Source organism: Euwallacea similis, chromosome 14 (genome assembly GCF_039881205.1).
Source record: "Euwallacea similis isolate ESF13 chromosome 14, ESF131.1, whole genome shotgun sequence".
In the NCBI taxonomy this organism is placed as follows: Eukaryota; Metazoa; Arthropoda; class Insecta; order Coleoptera; family Curculionidae; genus Euwallacea; species Euwallacea similis.
In genome coordinates, this window is record NC_089622.1 from 2,636,287 (window position 1) to 2,657,979 (window position 21,693).

The 21,693-nt window shown below is 35.2% G+C and overlaps 2 protein-coding genes across 2 annotated transcripts; both read left to right on the forward strand.

The window, feature by feature from the left end:
* Nucleotides 1–938: 938 nt before the first annotated feature.
* Nucleotides 939–5,259, forward strand: LOC136413575 (uncharacterized). The gene is made up of 13 exons (XM_066397214.1): nt 939–1,091; nt 2,247–2,492; nt 2,552–2,728; nt 2,787–2,915; nt 2,968–3,177; nt 3,237–3,287; nt 3,341–3,506; nt 3,560–3,799; nt 3,855–4,012; nt 4,070–4,219; nt 4,277–4,375; nt 4,440–4,545; nt 4,921–5,259. The coding sequence occupies exons 1-12, from the start codon at nt 1,055–1,057 to the stop codon at nt 4,523–4,525; spliced, it is 1,749 nt and encodes a 582-aa protein (XP_066253311.1). The 5' UTR covers nt 939–1,054; the 3' UTR covers nt 4,526–4,545; nt 4,921–5,259.
* A 1,567-nt stretch (nt 5,260–6,826) lies between these two features.
* On the forward strand, nt 6,827–12,422 carry LOC136413514 (uncharacterized). Its single transcript, XM_066397107.1, has 12 exons — nt 6,827–6,990; nt 7,817–8,062; nt 8,122–8,298; nt 8,357–8,485; nt 8,538–8,747; nt 8,807–8,857; nt 8,911–9,076; nt 9,130–9,369; nt 9,425–9,582; nt 9,640–9,789; nt 9,847–9,945; nt 10,007–12,422. Exons 1-12 carry the CDS (start codon nt 6,954–6,956, stop codon nt 10,168–10,170), a joined length of 1,827 nt encoding a protein of 608 aa, XP_066253204.1. The 5' UTR covers nt 6,827–6,953; the 3' UTR covers nt 10,171–12,422.
* The last annotated feature ends 9,271 nt before the right edge of the window (nt 12,423–21,693 follow it).

Sequence of the window (21,693 nt, forward strand, 5' to 3'; positions counted from 1 at the left end):
GAACCATCACGGCTTGATTAAATAAGAACATGTGAGAGTGAGAAAAAGAATTTTTGGCGATCTTAATAGATCAAAAAATTCAATCGGCGACTTTGAATGATAAAAAAAAATGTTTTTACTCCCAATTGTTCAGATTAGCACGTGTTAATGGGGTTCCGTATAATTTCCTAGTCGGTTGGGTTGAATTCCATAGATGTTCGTCTAGAATCCGCGCGCCTGTGGTGTCGTCACTAATGACATTTCGACATTCTGTGGTGCACTATACACTCGAGAGCAGTTCACTCCGAGAACCTGCACCGACGAGTAGCAGGGGCGGATATAGCTAAAGGGTTCGTTAGCTATATAAACTCAAAATGACCCTTAAAACTCTCTTACTCTTATTTTTCTCTCAGCTCTCTCGAGATAAAGTACCACGATTATCACCCTCAGTATAGTACATACAGACTGTGATAATGAACGTAGCAATAGTTTTGTGTAAATAAAGGTAGTCGAGCAGTATCAGCGCGTATTTTGTATCTAGGACTAGTATCCTTGCCGGGTTAGAATACTGGTCCCTTCAGCGTTTTCCCCTCGTAACGGAAAGATAGATTACCCCGTTAGTACCAACAACACGCCGTGTTACTCCGAATCCCATCGGTAAACGCAAACCCCTATAAACTCGACAATTCCATCACTTTCAAATAATTTTAGGTTATGTTATGATTAGATGCAACGATGTAGGAGAACTAGATGAGCAATCAGTTGTGTGCGTTTTACCAAAACGGAAGGCCGCTTTGTGGTACTGCCCTTTTTACACTTTTTTAACGCCATAGACGGGTCATGCGCCGGCGCAATCGGCGAACATATAAGACGTCACGTGCTCATAAGTTGCACCCATGGATCCGTGCTTCATTTGTCAAAAAGGGAGACCACCTGTGAAAAGCACTGCTACATCTACTTCTTCTAAATCGTTGGTTCTGTGTTAGAAAACGTTTTGAGTGTGCCTTATTCTTGTTTAATAATAATAAGTTTAAAACTTAAATTCTCAAGTTTCGACTCAGTACAGGAAACAATAATGTATCTTCTGAGGCTTCTTGTGTTTTTGTTAATGGGTAAGTGAGAAGCTTTGAAAGTAGCTCTTTGCATTGTTATTTATGGTATTTGCTTTCAATTTTTACTTAAATGTGCTCATTGTAAAATTCTTTAATGTGTAGTAGGTCCCGAGTCCTTCACAAGTCTTGTACACACAGGGTATCATTAGTCATAACTGGATAGCCCTTGTCTAAAAGCAACCAAACGCCTCAATGGTAAAATTTACTTAATGACCAAATAATGTGATTATGTATTTTTTAAGTTTGATTTAATATATAGCAAGGTGATTACCAAGATGAAATTCATTAATCATAAAATCAAACACCTTCCTGTAAAGAGTCTAACATTTAACTGTAGAACTTGAAAGGTTCAAATTGATTTTATTCTAATTATACAAAAGTCACATGGTTCCTTTTAACTAAGAGTTATCCACCCCATATTTAATGATAAATTAAGTCAGCGTTTGTAAGAGTCCATTAGGCTGAAAGAAAATATAGTTCTTATTCAACTTTTCTGGAGAACAAATATTTTGTTGAAATCCATTAATTCACCCAAAAAAATAATTCCTTAACTAATATTATGATTGTATGCTAGTGCATGATAGATGTTGGATTCGTTACTGTGTGCGAGCCTCGCGCTCTCTCGCTCACTGTACTAGCACCACTCTAGCGCTCTCTCTCTACCACCGTCTAGATAGCACATGGATCTTCCCGCATTGTCCGGCGACGTTGAGAAGGGTCGGACCCATCTAGACAACACGGTTAAGGAATAAAAAAGGTCGTTGGGAAATAGCACGGATTCATTCAGAGACAGAGTCGGTTTAAGTGTTAGATATAGTATCGTGAGAACGTTACAGTGCAGTAAAGTGTTCTTTAGTTATTAGTCGTTACTTGTATTATATCTTGGGTGTAAGTAAATTAGCTCCCCAAACCCAACAATAGACTTGCAAGAGATGACTAGTTTTCTGCAAAAAAATACACTGTATTTAGTATATTATGACTTGCAAACTAATAATCAAAAAAGCTTGTTCTTCCTGAATTAATCAATAAGTGAATGTATAGGTTGTTGTTAAGAATGGTATCAGTCCCATAAACATGAGTTTTTTGTACTATCAAATTGAAAACTATTATTAAATACTTTACAGACTGGCTATTCATTTTGAAGCTCAATTTTAGGTTACCACACTATGGCCTCAAACTGCTCAATTCCAGCAATAATCAGAGGGGCTTGGTTTTCGTGGGAAAACCGAAACACCTTGACAGAACTGGATGCGACCACCATGACCAACAGAGGCACTTGTATAGATATTAGAGATGATTTTCATGTAAACTACACAATGGTGTTTCACCGAGAGCATGAAAACTGTTACATTTGCGTAAAAATGTTGGTGAGAACTGTGAATGTGCTTGAAACTATGGAAAGTAGGTTTTTTGATTCTCAGAGTGTTTTTTATGTATTAAAATAATAATGCAAAATTTAGGTCCATGCATCAGTGTAGCAAATCATTATGAAGCCACTGTAAGCAGGGTGTGCCAAGCTCTAGATCCGCATCAACAACTGATTACTTTGTTTTCCGAAAATTACGTCCCCGTAAATTGCAGGTCTTCTCTTGAGGGAGTGTGGAATTTTGCTTATCAGAACAGATTTAAGTTTACTGGTCAGTTAAACTTCTTTAAAGTTTTTATTATTTGGTGTTAATTATTGTTCCTGCACAGGGGAGTGTAGAAATCCTGATGCCCAAATTAGAGCTTGCCAAACTGCGGGCTCCCAATTTTCAATCACTAACCAGAAGTTCAATATAACTTACAAGAAATGCGAGGGCATGGCTGGGACGTTTGATGGAGGTTCGAGTCTAGATTTTCTTTACAATACAATTTTGTAATTGTCCCTATTTAGTAGTAGAATACAGCTGCCTGGGAGATTGGTTCGTAGGGAAGAACCACTATTTTGCGGTGGCTAACACAAAGGAGTCTAGAAAGGACGAGAAATATAGGTGTTTCTTGAAAAATAGGGATGATGATTTGTTTCTTGGTGTGTCAATTACGGCTGAATGTGGGACTTTGAAGACTGTCGAGAAGAGTCCTGAGAGGCTGCATGTAAGACCTGGTAATGTGGTTGTTTCCAGTGGTTTCTTTTTGATTATTGAGCTAGATTTTAATCTTTAGTTAAAGCTGAAGTTGTGGAACCAGGTTGTCGATTGCCACAGAATTTTTCAGGTAAGTTATTAATATTTTTTTGCGAATAGAAACTTTACTGTCGTTCTTATTAGGTGAATGGATCAATACAGCTAATATAGATGCAGATGTTTTCATAAACGAAACTCATATCATTGAAACTTATTACCCTGACGAAGGTCGATATAGGAGAACAGTTTATGTTTGTAAGGAGCAAAGAGATACTAGAGTTATGATGTCTAGGTTAACAGTGGATGGCTGGTAAAGCACATTTATTAGACCAAAATTCCTAATTCTGCGCTATTTTCTTTTAGCCAAAAAGACTACATTTGCTTTGATTTCGTGCCTCAGCATCATAATTTGATTCGATACAGAATCGGCAAAACTGCAGTTGTTAAAGACGATTTCAGTACTGTGTGTTCCTGGGTGCAGTTCCAGAACGAAGCGAAATGGCGTTATAATTTATTTTTAAAGAAAAACCCTGTTCCCATTAAATGCCCAGTAGCTGGAAAGTTTAATTTTACTCAGAAGGGAGATGTGCCCTTTGAAACTAGGTAATACTCATAGTCTTGATTTCAGGTGTATTGGAAAATTAATTTTTTTGTTTAGAATTTTGGGAGGTGTAACCTTGAGCCCTCGACCAAATACCTATTGCAAGGAAAATATTTCTGACTTTTCTGTATGTGATGAGGAACAAAAGGAAGTAACTATTGATGAGAATTACTGCCTCTCGGTGGATCATAGAGGAAGGCCTGTAGACATATACAGTACTTAAGAAAAAATGTTGGGATAATGAGCAATATGTATTAATATCTTGTTTTTAGGCGACCCTGACTACAAAATGAAATGCATCGGATTCTGGAAGGAAAACCTGAAGTCGTATCTCATAACTTACGACGAATTGGACCCTTTTTCAAAGTACCGCTGCTGGATCTATCAGAGGGCTGATTTAAACCGGATTTTAATGTCTCAAGGTTTAGTGGTAAATTCATAACGAAATGTCAATTTTTATATATTTTTCCTTGGTTCAGCTATTGGTCCCTATTGTGACTTAAATCAAACAGTATATTCTTGGAATTATACCGAAGGCGCCACAGTCGCTTTGGAAATGGAGGAATACGAAAGAGAACGTAAGTTTTGTGTTTTACTGTAAGAAATTGAAGAGTACTTGTACGATGTATTTTTTTTTTTCAGGTGATCAATGTCCGATGTATTTCGACGACGGCTCGAATCCGTACCTAGATCCCGATTCTCATATTATTCAATTTAATTTCGGATAGGGGTTTTTTAGAAGCGGGGGGTAAGTTTACGGTGCCATTTTGGATTGATAATTAGTCTATTTTTATAAGTTTTTTGCAATAATTTTTGTATGCTGTCTTGAGTTTTTGAAGACTGATTACAATCCTTTAAAAAAAAATTATATTACATATCTGAATCTCAAACACAGTAAGACATCATGAATTGGAATAAAAATTCGGACAAAACGACATCCACATTAGTGATAAAAAAATATTTAGTCACATTATAAATTTTTAATTTATAATTTAAACACATTTTGTGTGTTAGATCTGCACATTGTAATTCAAAAAAATATATTCAAGCACTGGAAACGGCACTAGAACCGTCTTTCAATAAAATGTTTGGTGACACCAACACGGATGACGTTCTTTTTCAGCAAGACGACGCGCCATGTCACAAATCGCGAACGACAATGAAGTGGTTCTCGGATAATGAGATTGAGGTCATAGATTGGCCTCCTCAGTCACCGGACCTCAACCCCATTGAACATCTTTGGACGATACTGAAGCGCAAAATTAGAGAACACTCTATTACATCGAAGGAATCACTAAAAAATGTTTTGATTCAGAAGTGACATAATATTACTCCACAAGAATGCCGACGTTTAGTGTCAAATTTACCCAAAAGAATCGCCGCTGTTATTAAAGTTAAAGGTTTTTCTACTAAATATTAATGTTTAATGTTTTATTTTAATAAATATTTCTATTTTGATCAACTGGTATTTTTCTTTTATATCGAATATAAAATAATTTAAAATTATTGAGTTTTAACATAACTGGCAAATACTTTTGACCAAGGCTGTATTTTAATATTAAACTACGGTAGAAGATTTTTTTCGAAAAATCACGTTTGCGTAACCTGATCCAGATACATATCCAAATTTGCGTATAAGTATATGGGGAATTTTCTTCTGGGGATTTAGTACACAGATTATGTATTATAAAAGAATTATTCATATAAAACGGTTTTTAAATTTTAAATCAATATTATCAGCAATTTCTCGATCTTCACGTTGGGCTAAGAATTTAAAGTCAAGTTTTGCACTAGCTTAAGATGATTTCCCCTTAATTTTTACCTTATCTTTAGCAATAAAATTTTTAATTAAATTGAGCATTTTATTCATCGCTAGTTCTCCAAAAAGCGCATACTTAATGACGCCACGCCAAGAGAACTAACCGAATTTCGATATGATTGGTTGAACCATCACGGCTTGATTAAATAAGAACATGTGAGAGTGAGAAAAAGAATTTTTGGCGATCTTAATAGATCAAAAAATTCAATCGGCGACTTTGAATGATAAAAAAAATGTTTTTACTCCCAATTGTTCAGGTTAGCACGTGTTAATGGAGTTCCGTATAATTTCCTAGTCGGTTGGATTGAATTCCATAGATGTTCGTCTAGAATCCGCGCGCCTGGGGTGTCGTCACTAATGACATTTCGACATTTCATAACTTTGTGGCGGAGCCAGCAGCGCGTGCAGTGTCACTCGTCTAATAATGACAGTGACAGTGCACTGCGAACCAGAGCAGTATCTCGGTTCTGTAGAGAACTAAAACAACGGCGGGAAAACATTTTCCGCCGGACAAAGTTGTCCCGCTGTCGTGGTATGGAATCACTAGGCGTTTTCCATTGGGCGTCAGAAATAGGATTGCCACACCAAACTCGTAAAACAGGAACGTGATGTGTTTTATTACTAAACTTAGAATAAACTTATTTCTACTGTGTACAGAGTATGATTGTTACCAGTTGGAGTACATGTGGAGGGAGCGAGGCCCGGAAGAGAAAAGAGACCGTTGGTGATATGATCAATGGTTTTATATGGTTTGGATCGAACTATCCAGAATGTATTTCAGGAAACCGTTACGGAAAATGTTTTCCCGCCGTTGTTTTAATTTTCTACCGAACCGAGATACTGCTCTGGTTCGCAGTGCACTGTCACTGTCATTATTAGACGAGTGACACTGCACGTGCTGCTGGCTCCGCCACAACTTTCAAATAATTTTAGGTTATGTTATGATTAGATGCAACGATGTAGGAGAACTAGATGAGTAATCAGTTGCCTGCGTTTTACCAAGACGGAAGGCCGCTTTGTGGTATTGCCCTTTTTATACTTTTTTAATGCCATAGACGGGTCATGCGCCGGCGCAATCGGCGAACATATAAGACGTCACGTGCTCATAAGTTGCACCCATGGATCCGTGCTTCATTTGTCAAAAAGGGAGACCACCTATGAAAAGCACTGCTACATCTACTTCTTCTAAATCGTTGGTTCTGTGTTAGAAAACGTTTTGAGTGTGCCTTATTCTTGTTTAATAATAATAAGTTTAAAACTTAAATTCTCAAGTTTCGACTTAGTACAGGAAATAGTACAAAATTCATTGTAGTTTCACGTAATATTGCAAAACAAAAATGTATTTTCTGAGGATTTTTGTGTTTTTGTTAATGGGTAAGTGAGAAGCTTTGATAGTAGCTCTTTGCATTGTTATTTATGGTATTTGCTTTTAATTTTTACTTAAATATGCTTAATATAAAATTCTTTAATGTGTAGTAGGCCTCGAGTTCTTCACAGGTCTTGTATACACAGGGTATCATTAGTGATAACTGAATAGTCCTTGTCTAAAAGCAACCAAACGCCCAAATGGTAAAATTTACTTAAATTAATGACCAAGTAACGTGGTTATCTTTTTTTTTTTAGTTTGGTTTAATATATAGCAAAGTGATTACCAAGAAGAAATTCATTAGTCATAAAATCAAACACCTTCCTGTAAAGATCCTAACATTTAACAGTAGAACTTGCAAGGGTGTAAATTGATTTTATTCTAATTATACAAAAGCCACATGGTTCCTTTTAGCTCAGAGTTATCCACCCCATATTTAATGATAAATTAAATCAGTGTTTGTAAGAGTCCATTAGGTTGAAAGAAAATGTAGTACTTATTCTACTTTTGCGGAGAACAAATATTTTGTTGAAATCCATTAATTCACCCAAAAAAATAATTCCTTGATTAATATTATGATTGCATGCTAGTGCATGATAGACTTGCAAGAGATGACTAGTTTTCTGCAAAAAAATACACTGTATTTAGTATATTATGACTTGCAAACTAATAATCAAAAAAGCTTGTTCTTCCTGAATTAATCAATAAGTGAATGTATAGGTTGTTGTTAAGAATGGTATCAGTCCCATAAACATGAGTTTTTTGTACTATCAAATTGAAAACTATTATTAAATACTTTACAGACTGGCTATTCATTTTGAAGCTCAATTTTAGGTTACCACACCATGGCCTCAAACTGCTCAATTCCAGCAATAATCAGAGGGGCTTGGTTTTCGTGGGAAAACCGAAACACCTTGACAGAACTGGATGCGACCACCATGACCAACAGAGGCACTTGTATAGATATTAGAGATGATTTTCTTGTAAACTACACAATGGTGTTTCACCGAGAGCATGAAAACTGTTACATTTGCGTAAAAATGTTGGTGAGAACTGTGAATGTGCTTGAAACTATGGAAAGTAGGTTTTTTGATTCTCAGAGTGTTTTTTATGTATTAAAATAATAATGCAAAATTTAGGTCCATGCATCAGTGTAGCAAATCATTATAAAGCCACTGTAAGCAGGGTGTGCCAAGCTCTAGATCCGCATCAACAACTGATTACTTTGTTTTCCGAAAATTACGTCCCCATAAATTGCAGGTCTTCTCTTGAGGGAGTGTGGAATTTTGCTTATCAGAACAGATTTAAGTTTACTGGTCAGTTAAACTTCTTTAAAGTTTTTATTATTTGGTGTTAATTATTGTTCCTGCACAGGGGAGTGTAGAAATCCCGATGCCCAAATTAGAGCTTGCCAAACTGCGGGCTCCCAATTTTCAATCACTAACCAGAAGTTCAATATAACTTACAAGAAATGCGAGGGCATGGCTGGGACTTTTGATGGAGGTTCGAGTCTAGATTTTCTTTACAATACAATTTTGTAATTGTCCCTATTTAGTGGTAGAATACAGCTGCCTGGGAGATTGGTTCGTAGGGAAGAACCACTATTTTGCGGTGGCTAACACAAAGGAGTCTAGAAAGGACGAGAAATATAGGTGTTTCTTGAAAAATAGGGATGATGATTTGTTTCTTGGTGTGTCAATTACGGCTGAATGTGGGACTTTGAAGACTGTCGAGAAGAGTCCTGAGAGGCTGCATGTAAGACCTGGTAATGTGGTTGTTTCCAGTGGTTTCTTTTTGATTATTGAGCTAGATTTTAATCTTTAGTTAAAGCTGAAGTTGTGGAACCAGGTTGTCGATTGCCACAGAATTTTTCAGGTAAGTTATTAATATTTTTTTGCGAATAGAAACTTTACTGTCGTTCTTATTAGGTGAATGGATCAATACAGCTAATATAGATGCAGATGTTTTCATAAACGAAACTCATATCATTGAAACTTATTACCCTGACGAAGGTCGATATAGGAGAACAGTTTATGTTTGTAAGGAGCAAAGAGATACTAGAGTTATGATGTCTAGGTTAACAGTGGATGGCTGGTAAAGCACATTTATTAGACCAAAATTCCTAATTCTGAGCTATTTTCTTTTAGCCAAAAAGACTACATTTGCTTTGATTTCGTGCCTCAGCATCATAATTTGATTCGATACAGAATCGGCAAAACTGCAGTTATTAAAGACGATTTCAGTACTGTGTGCTCCTGGGTTCAGTTCCAGAATGACGCGAAATGGCGTTATAATTTATTTTTAAAGAAAAACCCTGTTCCCATTAAATGCCCAGTAGCTGGAAAGTTTAATTTTACTCAGAAGGGAGATGTGCCCTTTGAAACTAGGTAATACTCATAGTCTTGATTTCAGGTGTATTGGAAAATTAATTTTTTTGTTTAGAATTTTGGGAGGTGTAACCTTGAGCCCTCGACCAAATACTTATTGCAAAGAAAATATTTCTGATTTTTCTGTATGTGATGAGGAACAAAAGGAAGTAACTATTGATGAGAATTACTGCCTCTCGGTGGATCATAGAGGAAGGCCTGTAGACATATACAGTACTTAAGAAAAAATGTTGGGATAATGAGCAATATGTGTTAATATCTTGTTTTTAGGCGACCCTGACTACAAAATGAAATGCATCGGATTCTGGAAGGAAAACCTGAAGTCGTATCTCATAACTTACGACAAATTGGACCCTTTTTCAAAGTACCGCTGCTGGATCTATCAGAGGGCTGATTTAAACCGGATTTTAATGTCTCAAGGTTTAGTGGTAAATTCATAACGAAATGTCAATTTTTATATATTTTTCCTTGGTTCAGCTATTGGTCCCTATTGTGACTTAAATCAAACAGTATATTCTTGGAATTATACCGAAGGCGCCACAGTTGCTTTGGAAATGGAGGAATACGAAAGAGAACGTAAGTTTTGTGTTTTACTGTAAGAAATTGAAGAGTACTTGTACGATGTATTTTTTTTCAGGTGATCAATGTCCGATGTATTTCGACGACGGCTCGAACCCGTATCTAGATCCCGATTCTCATATTATTCAATTTAATTTCGGATATGGGTTTTTTAGAAGCGGAGGAGTAAGTTTAGAGTGCCATTTTGGATTGATAATTAGTTTGTTTTTAATGTTTTTATAAGTTTTTTATAATAGTTTTTGTATGATGTCTTGAGTTTTTTAAGACTGATTACAATCCTTTTTAAAAAAACTATATTACATATCTGAATCTCAAACACAGTAAGACATCATGAATTGGAAAAAAAATTCGGACAAAACGACATCCACATTAATGATAAGAAAATATTTGTTCACATTATAAATTTTTAATTTATAATTTAAACACATTTTATATGTGTTGGATCTGCACATTGTAATGTACAGTTTTCTATGAATTTGCACTTTATTTATTTCATGTAATTTAAAATTGCTCGGACGAATAATTGGTGTGATACAGACAAAACTAATATAAATTTTGAAATTTCATATCTTTTGACGATATAGGAACTTTCTGTAACAACATCATCTAATATTAGAATCTATCTCTGGCCAAATACTGTGTGTGTTACGTCTGCATCAAAGGTATGAAATTTCAAAATCGATGTTAATTTTTGCCTATACCGCATTAGTCGGTATATTTGGAAACGCACCATCCATGCTGTACTGCAGTTTGTATGTTTTCCGTCCATTTTATTGCATTTTTTATACATATACAGGGTATCCTACTAAGGTGTTCGTGGAGGATAACTCAATAACTATTAGCCTTAAAGAAAAAGTGTAAAGATAAAATTAACTTTATGATTCAAACGCTATCAACTAAAAATATTAATTTTTTTTATGTTTATTATTATTATTTTTTATAATTTTTTTAATTTTCACAACAGCAAATTTATAAATAAGCATATTTTTCATTATTATAATAATGAAAATCCCAATTTTTTTATCCCTGGATCATCGAAAAAGCTGGATATTGAACGTACGGGCAGGGATTCTTGGAATTAAAATAATAGGTCCCTATTCCTTTGAAAATTTTATTAAAGGAGATACATTTTTATCGTTTTTGCAAAATGGTTGTGAAGACTCTTTAGAACAGCTACCATTGGAAACTCTTAGACTCATGTAGCTGCGATTAGGTGGTGCTCGGCCACACTTTAGTCGTTCAGTAAGGGAATATTTAAATAACATTTTTGACCATAAATGGATAGGAAGAGGAGGGGCTATTAATTGGCCAGCTAGATCGTCTGACATAACCAAATTAGATTTCTTTTTATAGGGACATATAAAAGAAGAAGTATATGAAACTGTTCCTACAACAAAAGAAGATGTGAAAAATAAAATTAGAAATATAATTAAGATGATTGATGAGGAAACCTTAAGAAGGGTGTATATTTCATTTTTAAAAAGGATCCGTATTTATCAAGAACAAAATGGTGGACATATAAAACACTTGGTAAAATATACCTAACATATTGATTTCTTGTATTTTTTACTTTAATTTTGTTAACGTGGGGAACAAGCAATTATTTCTTTGTTTTAAATACTTTTTCAACTTTTAAGCAACACATAAAATTTTCAAATAAAAATTAAATTGAAATTGAATTGTAAATTAAATTTATGCACCATCTCAATAAAGTAAAAAAAACTTCGAAAACTATTACTAATACATCTAAAACATGCTTAATAAAATTTATGCGTTATCATTAAAGGAAGCATATTTCGAGGATTGTGGAAGAGTTTTTTTTTAATTCAAATACACCATAACGTAGCTTGTTAGGTCCTCTTGAAGCCCCACGAGATTGATTTTGAAATTCGCAGCATTTAGGGCGCAATACCGATTTCCATGGGATCGATCACATGCAGCTGCCAAAATTTTCAAATTTTCGGACATAACTCGAAAGTGGTAAACTTTAGACATAAGATAATTTACATAAACTAACCTTAAAATTTAACGAAAAAATCGAAAATGATAAAAAATTAAGGGGTTCTCTTTAAAATAATGAAGTTTCACATTGTATACGTTTTATGGTGTACCTGTATAAACGAACATATTTTTAGTTCAGGAAAATAAAGTAAATTTTATTTTTATACTTTTTCTCTAAGACTAATAGTTATTGAGTTATCTTCCGCGAACACCTTAATAGGACACTATATTTTTTTATACTCGTTTAGTATGCTAAACTTTTAAGTATTTAAGCTGTTAGGAAATATGAAAATATGAGGAATTCGTTTAGACACTTTTACTATTTTTAAAACATTTACCATGATAAATATTGACGGCAATAGCTATCAGCCAAAAATAATAATAGAAGAATCTCTTTAAGTAGTATAAGCATTTGTATCATTCATTTTAAATGCCTAAGGTCGAAGCAATTTTTCGAAAAAAATAAAGAATCTAATATGAGTTAATAAAGTTTACAAGCGCAAAACCTACTATGACTCTATACTGGTTTTTACATATGGGGGTAGCCGGGCAAGTATGATAATACCTTATTTCATATGTACTGTGATCTCAAAATCCTGGACCAATACAATATCTTGAAAAGGATTCACCTCATTAAAAAACGTTTGACACAAAAACAAAAAATCTCTTGCTAAGTTTATTTTCTTGTTGCATTTTTTGGCAAAATACGGTGTGATGCAGTTTTAACAAGTAAAAGAGGTTTCATTTCGTAACTAATCGTGAAATGAAAACCGTTTTGAATGAAAGTGAAATATTTGAAAAACCGAGAATATAATCAATATAATACGTATGAACTGTAGCAATACGACCTTTCCGAAAATAAACTGATATATGTATTTTGTAAATTTCAAAAGACAACCACAATTCCAGTAAAATCCAAATTTCTCTATAATCAAAGGACCTATACAGATAAAAACATGGTCCATGGGATATCCTCGGGGATATCCAACACCAAATGCATTCTCCTCATTCAACCGGCAACATAAAAGGGATATACAAGAGCTCCGTCAACGAGATTTGATTTTCCAACACTTTGCCCGGAAAATTAAAGCTTTTGTTCGACTTGCGACGTTAATGTACACACAAATACCTGACTTCCAAAAACAACTCGGCAAACCTACATAGAAATGTCAATCTTAAATGCTATTTCAATTCATGTTTTAATGAAGTTGTGAATGGAAAATGATAAGTATTGTTTTTATTTATAACGAAATCTGTAATGATGTTATTTCTTGCGTTTTGCTCAGGTAGAACCTGTTAAATTTGTGACAGGCGCTTTTCACTCGGTTAGAAAGTGCTCACTTCACACAGATGGGTGTGAAATGATATTTCAATGATCCTACTGCCTCTTGTACAGGGTGTATCAAATTAGATGGTGTTACGAGGTATCTTAGCTATATTATGTTATAGTTGAAGTTACAAGTTACTGTCAATTACAGTTCAGTCAGTACAGTCAGTATAGTCAGTTACACACGCATCGTCTGTAGGAAGGAATCACTGACTAATGTTAATGACTAATGAAGCACCGGCATAAGATTTTGAAGATTCTTTAGTGGTTTTTGAGACTTCACAGCGTTTTTTCATGAAATCCATAAAAGGTATTAGGTGTACAACTTTGCTTCCGCCGTTTTTGAATAGATGTATGTAGCGGTAAGTAATGATCGAAATAAATAACCCCATGTGGGCATGCAGGAGCCTTGGGCACCTGTTAACATAACCTCATAAAAATATTAGTCTATTTGTGTCTTCATCATAAAGTTATTCGCAATTGAAAATGTCAGTGTACGAGCCAAATTCTCGTCATTTGCGGGAGGTTTTACTTTTCTGCTTCAATATGAAGAAATCTGCTGCTGAGGCTCATCGAATGCTCTCAGATACTTATGGGGAAGCCACTATTAGTGAAAGGACATGTCGTGAGTGGTTTCAGCGCTTCAAGAACGGTGATTTTCACGTCGAAGACCAACATAGCGGTGGAAGAAAGAAGGTTTTCCAAGATGCGAACTTGGAAGCATTACTTGACGAAGACTCGTGTCAAAGTCAACAAGAATTGGCACAATCATTGGGAGTGACTCAACAAACAATCTCAAAACGCCTCAAAGACATGGGAATGATTCAGAAGCAAGGATATTGGGTGCCGTACGAGTTGAAACCAAGAGATATTGACAGGCGTCTGTTCGCTTGTGAACAGTTGCTTGCAAGGCAAAGACGGAAGGGATTTCTGCATCGTATTGTGACTGGGGACGAGAAATGGGTTCATTACGATAATCCCAAACGCAAAAAGACTTGGGAATATCCCAAACCGTCTATTCATGGTTCCAAAATCATGCTCTGTATTTGGTGGGATCAACTCGGCGTAATATATTATGAGCTGTTACAACCAACTGAAACAATCACAGGTGCTCTTTATCGAACCCAATTAATGCGTTTGAGCCGAGCATTGAAAAAGAAACGGCTGCAATACAACGAGAGACATGATAAAGTGATTTTGCAGCACGATAATGCTCGACCCCATGTTGCGCAAGTGGTCAAGAAATACTTGGAAACATTGAAATGGGAAGTCCTACCCCACCCGCCATATTCTCCTGACCTAGCTCCTTCTGATTATCACTTGTTTCGATCCATGGCACATGGGCTAGCTGACCAACACTTCCGGTCTTATGAAGAAGTAAGAAATTGGATAGAATCGTGGATCGCTTCAAAAGATGTCCAATTTTTTCAACACGGGATTCGTATGCTGCCCGAAAGATGGGAGAAAGTAGTGGCCAGCGATGGACAATACTTTGGATCCTAAAGGTATAATTAGTTTTTTACAATAAAATCGCGAAATTCGGAAAAAAAACGGCGGAAGCAAAGTTGTACACCTAATAATTTACTATATTTAAATGATATTTTAGCTGATATTATTTTTAGTCATTTTATAAATTTAATTTGAAGGCAGCGGATTGAGTTAAAATAATTTATTGCAACTCAATATAATAACGAATATAATAATTTGTTGTTAAGTTTAATATGAATGGGTGACTACAATTGCTTTTATGATATCTATTGATTTCTCCGTTAGGACTTAATAATGTAATCGATTATCCGCATGACTGAAGAAAAACTAAAATCTTAGAGCATGCAAAATTCCAAGATCTTCTAATTTTTATCACAATATCTCAAAAAAGTTTTAAAAGAAAAACGTTAAAGGAATCTAACACCTTTTTGAAAGGCTTTTTATCAAAACTTACATTTTCGATTATAAATCCGATTGCGGCAATAGGTAAAGTAAAGGTTAGCAGTGTACAGAAAATATAGGGCAAACAAGTGCATGTATATTTATTAATCATTTCAAAATCATTAAGGAAATAATGCCGGAGGTACCTATTTTGTTTAATAAATCTACCAAATTTTCATATGAATAAATATACCTCCCAGGGCCCTCGTTATTAACGGGGTGTAATTAAACAATGCTTCCTGTTTACGCCAACCGAATTTATTGGCTCCCGCTGTTTAACCTGTACTCGTTAGCGGAACACCGTAAATACCTAATGAATAGTCCAATTTTACTATTGTATTATTCAAATTTAACTACTACCACACTTTCGATCAGGCCGCATTGCTAATTAAAAGAATGAAAATAACATAAAAACAAGTGTTAAATGAGGAAAACCTAAATTCCCAATAAACATCATAGTGAGATTTTGAAAATTTTCCTGTAAGAACCCTTGATAGTTTGTTCTGTAATTTTGTACTTAAGTTTCAAGCAATTAAAAGTTATTTTTAAAAAAAACAAACTTCATTAAAAGTTTCAAAATTCAACTTTCCGGCTGCAACTCTGAGAGTGCGATTCAATCGGGCACGGCTAAAATCATCAATAAGTTTTTGAAATAGGATTAATTAAAGTTTTATGTAGAGGAATGTATAAACATGAATTTACTCGGGGCTATGTTTTCTTCCATTTTAAAGAGTCATGAATAAGACATTCTGAATTTCCATGTTTTGCTATTCCCTACAATTTTTCGGCACGTGTTAACACCCACGGCAAATAGAGCTGAAAAAAGGTCTGAAGATTAAGTGATTACTTTTTTATAGAATTTCAAGTATCTCATAAAAACATATAGTTTCCCACCTTGTTCGTTTAAGTTTGTACTTTTGCCTTCCTCAATTTTCAGTAATATTCCCAGACAAAATCCCAGCATTTAAGTCGAAATGCAATCTTCTGAAACAGAGAAATTCCGACTCAAGATAAGAAAAACAAAATAAGCTATGGGGATTTTTTCGGTTTTGCCTTGATGCCGAAAAAATGTGATGAAATGAGGGGCTATTATATTATTTCCGGGTGCCATTTGGGGAAACCGTAACCCTCTAACGCTCGAAATATATTTCGTTGGGGGTAGATATTTCCTGAGCAGTTATCTCTGTCAGAATCTACTGAGTTGGAAGGAAAGCCATCAGTTTAGAGCGCTCCGGAACAGAGGCGTCCCAAAAGGGAGATTGTAATTTAACTTAATAGCTCTATTAAAAGGCGCCTAATCCGTCTGCTCATCAGGGTTCTGTGTGATTGGTTTATTAATGAGGTAAAAGCCTGGTACAAGACTAGGAGATTAGGGCCTAAATCTGATTTTGATTTAAGTCAACAATTCTCAACCTACTAGGACTTAGTAAATCTGGATGCCTCAGTTGGTATGGAGGATGAACTTTGTATATGTTTTTAAAAAGCACAATGTATACATACATGCATTAATCATTAATCATTAATCATCAAGAAGTCGAGGGGTGTCAGGTCCAATAATCTTGCTGGCCATTTTATGGCCCCTCGTCTACCAACCTATTGGCCAGGGAAATCGATGGTTGAGCCACTCTTTACTCACTACTATTTTTGAAAGGAGGAAAGCTTTTGAGCAGAAAATTAATAAGATAGAAGGGGAAAAGGAAAGTATATATTTTAATAAAGAAATAAAACACCAGGAAAAAAGAAAACCGATAGCAATAATTTGCTGAGAAAGGATCAGAAACAACTTAAAGAAGAGGAAGAACAAACGATCAAGACGTTGATGAGAACGACAGAGAAATATAAACAGTACGCTTGAACAATATTTTATTGCGTATCTAGTACGAGAAGTAACATATTCTCGCTAGGCATGTAAATTGATGGCGGAGGCCCAGGCGAGCCAAATCTGTGTTTTCACATACCACTCATAGCTTGCGAGCCACTAATCCAACCCCTTTAATGTTTTGTAACCTGATGCGTTTAATCTAATTAGAGAATATTTTAAATGCTAAAATCTCTACGTATTATGTACCTACATACATTTTGGTAAGGTTTACAAGAGAAAAGGCACTCAAATGTTGCATAATTCATACCCTAATGAGAACTGAGATGTTTAAATAAACTGGGCACAAAAATAGTCGACCCAGAGGAGATAAAATCTGTTTTATACATTTTCAGGTATTTCCTACACCTTCGTTAATATTCGAGATTTTGGAAGGTTTAGAACGGCATTTTGTAAAGTTCATAAATGCATAACGTCGCATCAATTAGCTGACCTCCTGTGACTGTATCTCCTGTGGTCTAAAAAATTCTGAAACACTTTCGCGAGTTTATATCACTCTGTAGAGTGATTGAGGAACGGATATTTGCAATATTCCTAACGTTTGCATAAATTTGAGAAAAGCAATATGTGAATTGCTAAAAAAATTATCTCTCTTAAAACTTTATTTGCTTTGTTTCCTGTATATGGCCATTTGCAACTGGGCAAACGAGAAATAAAACAGTTTGAATTACAGCCAGCGGTGTAATCCCTGGTAATAATTCTGCCATAGTGCCCATAAAATATGGGCCCATTTCCCCAAAAAAAAACTCAGCAAAAACAAGAAAGTTCCGCTGTTTGTCGTGACCATTCCTAAACACCGCGACACCTAACGGTGCGTTAAGGCTCTTGTCCACTAATCCGTCCCGACTCGCATCACAACGGACAGTGATTGCAGTTTCACGCATTATGCAAGGTGATCAGCCGAACGGCGCAGTTTATTCGATTTCTTATTGAACTTGTTGAATAAACGGGGCTATTTGAGCGATCACTTTACATAATGTGTGAAATCGCTCATATGGAACATGAATTTATTAGTTTGTCGCACTTAAACGAAACAACACTGACCACGCGGAATCGGGCGCCTGATCACGGACAGTCACACCATCGATGGAATGAAAAAATTATATTTGAAAATGCTCCAATAGGATGGTTGCAGGAAAAGGAAGGCGGATTGTTTGTTTGTTTTGTAGTTTTAAATGCAATATAATTCAGGAATGTACAAAAGCGTTTTCATTTCGTTGGCCTTTCATTGGGTTACACGAATGAATGATTGCGTCAGAACGACTAAATTTTTATATTCCCTAAAGATCCACTTTAATCCCTCCCTAGAGGGCGTAAAGTTGCTAATTTAGTCTTTGAAGTACTTAAAACCATTTATCGTTAGCGCAACAAAGAACTATACGAGCTAGGTGACAATATTAAGTTAAGAAAATCATGAATTCACTTGCTAAATTTCTATTTTGACAAACTTCGTGGATAGAGTTTCTTTTCGGTTGTTCGTTGTTTATTTTTACGCGCTCGTAGTTTAGTTATAACGTGCCCGTAGTTCGATTGTTACGTAAACAGAGTTTCTCTTTACCTAACAATACACTAACAATTATAACATTCGCATCCATGCCTAATGAATTTCGATTGCAGCTAAACAATTTTCGTGGGCTTGTCGGCGAAGGGCTAAAATTTTACTTTCCGTAGTCATCAGTGCTATTGCCGGTCGGCCCGGTTTAATGGGCACGAGCCCTTAATCTCCGCAGTCCCGGGACAATGCGAAAAAATGTTTTATTTCGCTCGTTTTAGAGCTGGAGCAAAAACAATAGATAAATCTGGGACGCATCTGTTAGTAATGTATTTCCGGAATAATGGCGGAGGGCCGCAGGGACCGCTGACCCTTCAGCCTGGGACGCGCTCAATCGATCGCGACTCTACCAGTTTTTTCTCCTAAAGACAAACTTAACAGCCAGTCAAAGAGCAACTCTCTCTCAAAGGCTACAAAAGATAAATAGCATTGTGAAATACGCCCGGTTATGTTCCGTTTAAAACGGAAGCTTAATTAGCTTTATGGGACAATGTAAGTCCTTAATGAACATTCTCCAGGTTCATCTAATGTCAGACAATGAACTTCTAATATCGAAAATGTTTACAATTCCATAACATGAGTTTAGTTTACTTTTGAACATGTTAGTGACGCCCAAGGCGGGTCGTTTTGACTTAAGCAGAATAGCTCCCTATAAACTCAATACAAATTTCATATAAAAGCTTTCTAGGAATTTTAAAAATTTATGTACCATTATGTTCGCCATTTTATCAATAAATTTATTTCGTGCTAATGTTAAAAGATGACGCCAGACGCGCGAGTTAGAAACAAATGTAAATTTTCAGATATTTGCAGTCATCTTTTTGTTAAGAAACTTTAGCTTTCGCTATGATTAACATTAAAATTTCAAATAAGGTACTTAACTTCTTTACTATGATATTATAATTTTCAGTAAACACCCCGAAACTTGCTTTGTTATTCTTATAAAGCTATAACCGTGGTTTTGATGTTATACTTCATGCAGGATCCTGAACGTTAATTTTTAACAAGAAACAAATTTTAAACTTTTTTTGATCAGACTGGTAGTTAAATTTTATTTTGAAGTTTTAATCAATTTTACATTTTTTTATAAAATCTCGGCAATCCAAAAATAATTTAGTAGCATCGTGCACTACATATTAAGTCTCCGAAAAATGCCAGCTTTTTTCCCATTTAAACGATTAAGGTACACTTAAATGAAATAGTCTATAGAAAAGAACTACGGTTTATTCTGAAAGTATTTCCAAATTCATTTCTAAAGTTTTTTTTCAACAACGCAGTTATGTTTTATTTTGTTTTGCGCTCTAACTTTTTATCCCTCTTGACTTTTCGCCCCTGGCAATAGCACGGTTCGAATGTTTGATTAAACCCCTGATTTTATTTGCTCTCGCAGAGTTACGACCGAGCTGCAACATTTGAAGAAATATCAGAAAAAATCGGTTTAGAACATTTTTTGATAATTCAATATTTTCAGTAATTTTAATATTAATGCCGCAACTTTTTCTTTTACTTTGCGACGCAAATTTTTTTTTATAATAGATACTGAATAGTTTTTTATTTCTAAGACAACATAATGTTTTAGTTTTATTTCCATTTTGTCAAAAACATATAAAGAAGCTTCGTTAAGGATCAATAATTCTCCCATCTGAGGATGCTCCTTAATTTGGATAAGTTATAAATTCAAGCTTGTAACTAAAGAAAAGTGCCAGACAAATAAGTTTTTTTATATTTTCTTTTCTTACACTCTAAGCATCAAATATGCTGGGGAGTTTCTTGTTAACGCGGAAATGGAAAAATTATAATCATATATATATCATTATAATGACCCATACCCATACATACGTATACACATACGTCTTTAAGATTTGGTTGCTAAATAATGAACTGAATTATATCTTTGTCTACGTATGCTTTTCTCGGAAGAGCCATTTCAACTGGAGACAGACGGGTCCTATAATGGTAAAGAAGTGAAAAATTTCTATTCTCCAAACTAGGCCAAAGTCATTCTTTCAGAGCGGGGATTCGGGTGATGTAGGGCAAATTTTGTAAATAAGCTTAAAGTTGTCGGCCGTTGTTGTTTTGGTAAATATTTTCTTCCTCGGTTCAAGGGATCTACCTTAAAAAGTGTTCGAATTGGTTAGGTAAAAAGTATTTTCATCACCATCTCTCACGAAAGAAAAATGGGCCAGATAAAATGGTGGATTGGGAATAATAGCTATCTATTTTTTTTTATTTGTGGGTTTCATTGCGATGATTCTCATTGGAAATAAGATATTTAGGGACTAGTGAATGCCAGACGTAAATCAAGCAAAAATCATTTAAATCCTAGGATTGCTGATTAAAGGGAGCCGCGATGTTTTAGAGTCGAGACAAAGCCATGGAAGGTCTGGGGTCTGTGTTCGTGAAGTTCGCTTAAATGAATATCTTCATTCCCTATTTTTACTTGAAGATTCATTGAGTAAATTTAAATGACACCAGAGTAGATGCTTTTACAGAGAATTTGTACAACAAATGGGAGATCCAAGAAAACTTTAGGTAATTATCAATTTTTTCGCATTTTAAAAAATGTAAGTACATCAAACAGAGATAATCATGAAAAAGACCTCAAAGAGTCCTTAAAATATCAGAGGCATGGCTTGAATCAATTCATTTATTAGTCAGATATTTGATAGTAAATAGTAAATTGCTTTATCGGCCCCCTATGTTTACGGTTAAACACATTTTACGAGCTTTTTTTCACCTGTTCGTATATAACGTAATGAGAAGGAAGAGCATATTGTTAAGAAGCATGTTACGAGCAAGACGAAAGGTCACGACCGAGTTGCAGATAAGGTCAATAATTTCGTCGAGCAAAGTAATATGCGTTTGAATAGTGTACAACACTTTTTCTTCGATTTACTAAATTCGAAAATAAAAAGATAGTTAGAACTCTGTCTGCACACTTATTGAAGTCTTAATGGCTATGTCAATCTCCGGGAACGACATTTGTTTTCGTTGTATTCTGAAATCCAGACGGAACACATATAACACACGAATCGGGGGGTGGTTATCATGGTTACG

Coding starts and splice junctions, on each gene's coding strand:
- LOC136413575 (XM_066397214.1), top strand. CDS start 1,055: ATGTATCTTCTGAGGCTTCTTGTGTTTTTGTTAATGG. Junction 1,092..2,246: donor TCTTGTGTTTTTGTTAATGG/GTAAGTGAGAAG, acceptor GCTCAATTTTAG/GTTACCACACTATGGCCTCA. Junction 4,220..4,276: donor CCGGATTTTAATGTCTCAAG/GTTTAGTGGTAA, acceptor TCCTTGGTTCAG/CTATTGGTCCCTATTGTGAC.
- LOC136413514 (XM_066397107.1), top strand. CDS start 6,954: ATGTATTTTCTGAGGATTTTTGTGTTTTTGTTAATGG. Junction 8,299..8,356: donor GAACAGATTTAAGTTTACTG/GTCAGTTAAACT, acceptor GTTCCTGCACAG/GGGAGTGTAGAAATCCCGAT. Junction 8,748..8,806: donor GAGGCTGCATGTAAGACCTG/GTAATGTGGTTG, acceptor TTTAATCTTTAG/TTAAAGCTGAAGTTGTGGAA.